The following is a 7,966-nucleotide window of genomic DNA, read 5'->3' as shown; positions in this document are numbered from 1 at the left end:
CTCACGTATTCTCAGAGGTCTAGAAACCAAGGATCACTGATGCGGATCACCTGGCACACTCTTTACCTCTAAAGGTTTTGGTTAATATACTAAATAGCATAGAAGAGTTTTCTATGCTTAGCTCCTAGGAAATGATTTTAGCAAAAGAAGACTTGGCCAGATTCAGATTCAGAAATCCTCATAGTGTTATTTATATAATGATAAAACTATATCAAAAATATCCTGTAACATGAAATATGACTAAAGTTGTGAAATGTACCATGCTGTTTGAAGTAGACAAAAGCATATTACAAAGTAGCATATAAGCTATAATAATCTCAATTTGATGAACACAGAGAATGTAGGCCAAGTTAAATTCTGTGCCTCAGTTTCAATTAGGATAAGTGTCTTCTGCAGTTAGTAAGAATAAAGGAGTTAATCCATGCAAAACACAATACTTGGTAAATGAAAAACACGGTATTGTTATATACTCACCCACTGAATAATGGGACTACAAGTGACATTTCTTTGCTGCTTTATACTTACGTATTCTACATTTCCTCTGGTGAACCTGGCTTACTGTTATAATCACAAAACTATTTTACTGCTGACCTCCAGTTAATTATGGAAGCTGTAGCAATTACTAAGGGAGTTAACTCCAAATAAACCCTAATACTGTTTTTTAGTAAACTTTATTGTACCAAACAAAAAAAATATGATTTTGCAATGATTTTTCTCTCCCACAAAAGCGCAGGTGAAAACCAGTAACTTATAAAAATACTTTAGGACTCTAATTAAGATAATACGTACATTCACACCTTATCTTCTGAGTATTTAAATGGGGGGTGTTCACCTGAAAAAAACCCATAGTTTTTTGCCTCAACTGACCTGTAAAAAAGTCCACCTATATCAACTTTCTGCCAATCTGGAGAAGATCTGTTTTCTTTGATCTGACGTCATGTGTTCACAAGCTTCTAAAATGTTTGCCAAAATTAAAGTCTGCTGGATGGTTTTTGCCTTAACCCATATTCTTCCATTCATTCCAAATACTATCTCCAGTGGATAGAGTTTTCCCACTTCCTGTATGATTTCACAATCTGGAGCCAATAGCCTGGTGGGAAGAGAAAAGAAAATGAAATTTAATGAAGTGGCAAAGGTGTGTCCGGAGTCTCCTTTAGAATGTGATTCCTTTTCTGAGCAGTTCTCCATAGCTGTTCAACAAGAACAAGGTACATGATGACATTTGCTGCCTCCTTTTTTCCAAGAAGAAACTTTACACTGCTCAAAGGTATACTAGAAATCACAGGTGGGCTATGCCTTACAAAGAAATCAAACTCCCTAGGTTACCAACTTTGTAAAAGTCATTCCCCTAGATTGTCAGAGCACTTTAATTCTAGACTGGGAATCGTAACTTTTTTTATCTACAGTGTTAAGACACTTTAAACTTATTTTCCTGGCCATATTATTATCTTGTGTTAAATTCAGTACTTGGAGAGAAACACTGGCTCTTTCAAACCATAAGGGTGCTGCTTGGTTAATAACATGCTTCTCTGATGTCCAAACTTAATTCTTCAGATCTTTAGGATATGTAGCAAGGAGAGGCATACAAGATAGCTCTGAACTTCACTGGCTCTAGGAGTAAAGCCCCTGAATATGGCACAGCTTTGGGTGGGTAAAGTTCTAAACACCAAAAAGAGAATCTGCCTCAGTATGAACTATTAAACTTACCAGGACCGAGTGTCAGATGCCTTCTGTGAATGTCTACATAACCTTGAACATCATAATCTAAGCTGCGTGTGACCCCCATAATTAGAAAAAATTGGTAATTTTGTACAACTGCAGATGGTATCTGTATTCAAGTGACTCAGAATGGGAAAGGCCAGTTTTCACATTTGGGCTGAGTCAAATAAGCAACAGGCCTGGGAGGGAAGACATGAATACAGAGTAAGAGCTTAAAGCATGAAGTATTAGCCCACCAGAAACTACACAGCCAAACACATCTGAATTTGATATGTTTCCAAGAAGATAGGATTAAATTCATGAGTTTCCAAATGTGTTAAAATGGATACTGATTTCTAACTTTGAGGAGAAATTCAAATGTTACAAAGAATCTGAATCCTGAAGATTAACCAACTTTCCAAGAATGTATAATTATAAAACGCAGTCAAGCCAGCAGACATCAGGACTTACTTTCTAATTAAGCCCAGAGTCACTTTAAAAAGCAGACCATCCTGTCCAATGACACCCATTCCATTGGCTCGTCCACAGCTGTCAATACAGACCATCTCTGGTTCCATGTCTTTATTAGCAACCACAAATTGGCCATAGATGAGATCTCCAACCTACAATGATATTAAAAACTAGTTCATTTCCTCTCAGCAAACTACAGGTGCTACTATTGGTTCTTTCCCACAGGCATCAATGCCAGCCACCTACAGTTCTGTGGCTAAGGGACTGACTGCACTATAGGATTCCTACAGTCACTTTGGAGTTGAGTCTTGGGAAAAAAAGGAACACATGTATCATTCCCTTTCACCAACCAGGAAATCACAGACAAGGAGCCATCTCAAGGCCAGAGAACACCTCTAGGATTGCACTGTCCAATATGGTAGATAGCCAATTGTTTAAACTTACATTTAAATTAAAATTATATATTTAATTTCCTGAGTTGCATTAGCCACATTTCAAGTGCTCAACAGCTAGTGGCTACCATACCAATCAGTGCAGATACAAAACAGCATCACTGTAGAAAGTTATATTAGGTGGCACTACCCTAGAGAACTACAGATTCACAGAGAAAGGAAGGAACTCCGGCATGCAAATTATTCAAAGCAAAACCAAACAATAATCCACTGACACTTCTCCCTGCAAGATTTACTTATTAACCTCACAGAGCTAAACTTCAACGGGATGAAACTGAGCAAATGGAGAGTGAACTCGTTCTGTTCACTCAACAAAACGTATTAAGTACCTACTGTTTGTTGGTGACTATGTAAACTAGAAAGGAACAAAACATTCTCTGCTTTTCAGAAGCATTTGGTCTTGGAGGGCAGCGGGGAGGTACATATAAACAAACCTCAGTAGAGGCTAAATCCAGTAAGCGCTAGAGCAAAGATATGAGAAAAGTGACAACTAGAGATGGCTTTACAGAGGTGGTCATGTTTAGCCTAGGTCTCAAAGGATGAGAATGTGTTCCATAGGGTGCGAAGGGATAGTGCAATCAAGACGGAACAGCATGTGCAAATAAGGGCAGGAAATTGAGTTTAATGGCGTTTGGTGTGATTTGAGTATGGCTGTATGAAGGATATAATTAGGGATGAGGAAAGACACCTGGAGTGTAATGCCAAGGAATTCTGTAGATTTTGGAGAATCTTTTCTTTTCGAGAAAGTGACCGTGTGAGGATGTCAGCTCTCAAAACCCTGGATGGTGAGGTAAAAGCATGGAGGCAGGGATTAATGAAGAAGTGACTGAGACCAGTCAAGAGGGAGCTGAAGCCTGAACTTGCGAAGTGGAGATAAAGGGACAGACATGCCAAGGATCAGAGACAGAATCAAATAGGATCAAAATAGGATTAAGCAACTAAATTTGCATGAGAAGTGAATGAGAAGAGGCGAAAAAAATCACTAAATTTTGGGCTGGATAGACAAGAAGAGTGTGGCTATGCTACCTGAAAAGCTCAAATTGAAAACCTAAGGTAACAATATTACTCCTCTATCAGCTCCTAGGACCTACAGCCAGGATGGATGGATAGCTGATAATGTCAGTTTGTACCACCTGTCCCTCCTCTAAGCCTACAGCGGACATCCTTGTCCAGAGGATATGGACATAACAAATAATGGCGATGACAGATACAACCTTTCAACTCAGTAGAAATGAAACATCCCAAGAACAAATATGGCCAATGTAAAATAAATTGTAAATGTAAAAAAATAATAATAATAATTATGTGGCTCTGATCCTGGAGCATCTGAAGAAACTCTTGGAGCCTGGGGCAATTATATACATGCTCAGAGATCTAGGTCATGCTTTGGAGACAATTCAGATAGCCTTCTGGATATTTGAGTGTTCTAGGGAATAGATGTTTGTTTCTTTGAAACCAAAGGCTCCCATAATTACCTGCACATTTGGTCTGTTTCTTTTAGTTGCACCTTCAAATGACAAGTAAGACAAAGAAGCTGGCTCACTCCCTCCAACATCAACTTTGAATATATCTCCAGATTTAGCTGTCACTATGCCAATCACATGGTCTCCTTTTACTGGAACATACTACAAAAGGAAACAGAATGAGAAAACAGCCATAAATGACAAGATACCATTGGAAGATACTTTCAGCAAGTCCTTTGTGGTTACTTTATTGTCATTAAAGAGAAAGAAATCTGATCAAATGCCACTTTTGGTAAAAGAAAATCACTTCATAAAGTGTCGGGTGTGCAGCTTCTGGTAGTCTGTTGAGTCCAAACCCCATTATCTCTTAGGCACCCCAACCAGTAAGTCTCTAGCTTTGTGGCATAAGTCCAGTGGCAAAGGAATCCTTATAACCAAGGAAGCCCATTCCATAGACAATTTTTTCTATATGAAATTCTTACCTGTTCTAGGATAAATTAACTCACTATGACATCCACTCATTGAGCCTAGTCCTGCCCTCTGAGACGCCAAAGGGCAGGCCTGCTGTGGGGTTTTGAAGACTATAATCATGACTCACGTTCTCCAAACGTTTTTCTCTCCTGGTCGCCCTTCTCAGGCTATGTTCCTATTGTTCACGGTCCCTCTAAAAGATATGCAGAAGTGGGCACAAGACTACGGTGGCTCTAGGTTTGCCCGAACAAAAGAGGGCCTCAGGGTCCCATCTCTTCTTCTTTTGGGAGGTCTTCTCAAAGCAGGGCTACCACTCTCACTGCCGCACCACCCCTCCGGAGTCCCAGCTCACCCGCTTCTGCTGAGAGTCCACCCAGTAAACACCGCCGCCGCTGCCACTGCCGGGCTCCTTGTGACGGAGGCGGCCGCACTTGGTGACCAGCAGGCGGTCCCCACAGCGCCGAAGGCCGGGACCGCATACAACGCGCACCCGCGAGCGCGCTCCAGCATTCAGGCTCAACGGTCGCTCCACTGCACCCCCAGGGCCTTCCGCGTCCTCCTGTTCCGGCAGGAGCAGCTCCTCACCCGGGAGCACCACCTGACCTAGTACTGTGCGTGCAGCGCGCGCCCTGCTGCCCGCGAGAGATTCAGCCGCGACAGACGCAGCTTCGGCCATCGCGGGCGCCACCAAACACCGTTTCCGGTACCCGCCTTCCGCTTCCGCTCCGCTTCCAACACCCGCCCTTGAGGACTTTCCGTTTCCGGCAGTAGCGGTCCGTTGGATTCTGACCAGTTTATGAAGCTTGATGGCCGTCAGCTCACGGGTCCCTGTCCAAGGTGGCAGTGATTGTGTCTGTGGCCGGCCACCTATGTTACAGCCTGGCCGCGGGTCGGTATGAAAACTGCGCAGCTTTGTCCATCGAGAAGCCTCCACTTCCAGTGTCTTGGGTCGCGTGTTTTGTGACCGGTAGCATCGTGGGGATACGAGATACTCCCACTTAAGAGTTTCTTGGGATCTCTGGAAGTTGAGCAGAGGGGCTTTGAAAATTGGACGCCGGGGCCGGGCGCGGTGGCTCACGCCTGTAATCCCAGCAGTTTGGGAGGCCGAGGCTGGTGGATCATTTGAGGTCAGGAGTTCAAGACCAGCCTGTCCACCATGGTGAAACCCTGTCTCTACTAAAAATACAAAAATTAGCCGGGCGTGGTGGCACGCACGTGTAATCCCAGCTACTGGGGAGGCTGAGACAGGCGAATCACTTGAACCTAGGAGGCGGAGGTTGCAGTGAGCCGAGATGGTGCCACTGCACTCCAGTCTGGACGACAGAGTGAGACCCTATCAAAAAAAAAAAAAAAAAAAAAGGTGGGGGGGGCGGGAAATTGGACGCTAGGTGGATTCATAGGACCTTCTTTCCGACTCTGCCCTCAGAAGAGTGGCTGACCTTTTAACAGGAAAAGTAGTTTTTTTCAAAATAAATAAAACCTTCTTGGTTGTTAGAGATCTAGTCACATTTAGAAAACACAGAGAAAAATAAAAGAAGAAAATAAACGATGTTTTAGTCTTGCCCGTTTTTCTCCCTTGCTACACTGTAGTTCTGATTCTTTAGAGCCCAAGGTGTGGCATGAAATAGGTAATACCTGATGAATGAACGAATGTATTCCTTTGGTGTGTATTTCTCCCTAGACTTTTTCCCCCTGCAAATATACATATTTCACATGCTTCTGATAGCTCTACATGGCCTGGAATATCAGTAACTCAAATTTCCCTGGAGCACACTTAGTTGCCCACGTGAGAAGCAGTTGGATTCCAAACCCAAAGAGATTCCAATCATCTGACTTTTGGGGTTCTTATTTTAAATCACCGTTTTCTCTGTCAACTCGAACCTTCAATTAGTGCTTGATCAGATTCTCCAGCAGTGGTAGAGTTCCTAGGGTCTGGGAGGCCGTGACTGACCGATGGCATTTAGCTGCCCTCCCTTTCTACTGCTCATCTCTTTGAAGCACCTGCTTCCAACGTAATTTTTAGATTCTTTTTTTTAGACGGAGTCTCGCTCTGTCGCCCAGGCTGGACTACAGTGGCACCATCTTGGCTCACTGCAACCTCCGCTTCCCAGGTTCAAGCAATTCTCCTGCCTCAGGCTCCCGAGTAGCTAGGACTACAGGAGTGGGCCACCACACCTGGCTAATTTTTGTATTTTTAGTAGAGACAGCGTTTCACCATGCTGGCCAGGCTGCTTTTGAACGCCTGACCTCAAGTGATAGGCCCACTTTGGCCTCCTAAAGTACTGGGATTACAGGCATGAACCACCGCGCCCGGCCGAATTTTTAGATTTTTTAGGATGATTAAGACAGATCATCTCTAACACACCCTCCAAATTTGGCAAGCCATTTTCCCCTGGGTATAAAAAAAGGCCAACAAATAAAAGGAGCTCCCACCTCCAGGTTAGTTTCCCTGGCAAGAGTGGGAGCTCCTGTGGCAGGGACAGCGTAAATTGTGCTCTCTTCCCCACTCCAGAACTATTCGGTGACCACGCCTGCCTCAATCTTGGCAGGCCCAAGGCCATGGCTCAAGGGCGCTCAAGGACCTCACATTCCGGCCAGGCAAACAGGCAGGTCGGGAAATGTTGTCTGGACCGTCCTTGATACACCCCATGTAGGTAGTGAAATCTCTGGAAGAAACTCGGCCCAGATCTAGCGGAGGAGCCCTATGAGGCCCACTACTCTGTGGGGGCCGCACGTGGCGAGCGGTGTAGGTCTCTCGCGGGTCAAGGCAGATGAAACAGGGAGGCCGGGAGGAGAGTCTTCTCACGACCCGAAGGTGGTGGCTGGGCGGGGCTCCACTCCTGAACACCTACCAACCTGACACGCCCAGAGCGGGTGGGGAGCGCGGGACCGCAGCCTGCCCACCACGCCGCGCGCAGCCGAGGAGGTGTTTCGCCACCTGGCGGTCTTGAGCCCTGGCGAGAGTGAGCACCCGGTCCTGGGCGGCGGGAGCCCTAGGCCGCGAACGAGTGTCTGGAACCCGGCTTCAAGCCGTCGAGGGCGCGCGGGTCGGTTCTAGCGTCCCATGGGTCGCGGTTCGCCTTTTCGGGCAGCGCGTGCCTCCTCTCCTGGTTATAAAAGTGGGAAAAGTGCAACGATTGGGGAATGCAGAGGAGACCAGAGCCCGCTGCAGGCGGCGTGCGCGCTTTGCCCTCTGCCGGTGCGTCTGTTTCCTTGCCAATCGCGAGGTGGATTATGCCCGTTCTCTTTAGAGGGTTTCGAGCCGAAGCAGTCGAGACTGCTCACCTTTCCAGTGCCTCTGGCCTACGTCTCCCCATTCGGAGTGTAACCAGGCCCCTTCAGATTTAAGCACTCTGGCGTTTTTAGTAACTGAACTACTGAAAATTCCGTTTGGTGTTTTTTTTTTTTTCC

At 45.3% G+C, this 7,966-nt stretch overlaps 1 protein-coding gene across 2 annotated transcripts; it reads right to left on the bottom strand.

Annotated features, from left to right (window-relative positions):
• Positions 1-655: 655 nt before the first annotated feature.
• On the bottom strand, positions 656-6,074 carry EXOSC3 (exosome component 3). 2 transcript variants are annotated; one of them, XM_054500253.2, is made up of 4 exons: positions 4,908-6,074; positions 4,097-4,246; positions 2,170-2,321; positions 656-1,090 (listed from the first exon to the last, which is right to left on the bottom strand). In XM_054500253.2, the coding sequence occupies exons 1-4, from the start codon at positions 5,229-5,231 to the stop codon at positions 889-891; spliced, it is 828 nt and encodes a 275-aa protein (XP_054356228.1). In that variant the 5' UTR covers positions 5,232-6,074; the 3' UTR covers positions 656-888. The 2 variants fall into 2 exon arrangements, with proteins under 2 accessions (XP_054356228.1, XP_054356229.1); XM_054500254.2 differs by lacking the exon at positions 2,170-2,321.
• Between the last annotated feature and the right edge of the window lie 1,892 nt (positions 6,075-7,966).

Source organism: Pongo pygmaeus, chromosome 13, assembly GCF_028885625.2.
Source record: "Pongo pygmaeus isolate AG05252 chromosome 13, NHGRI_mPonPyg2-v2.0_pri, whole genome shotgun sequence".
NCBI lineage: Eukaryota > Metazoa > Chordata > Mammalia > Primates > Hominidae > Pongo > Pongo pygmaeus.
Note: the sequence above shows the minus strand (reverse complement) of the source record. Positions and strands in the feature narration are given on the sequence as shown.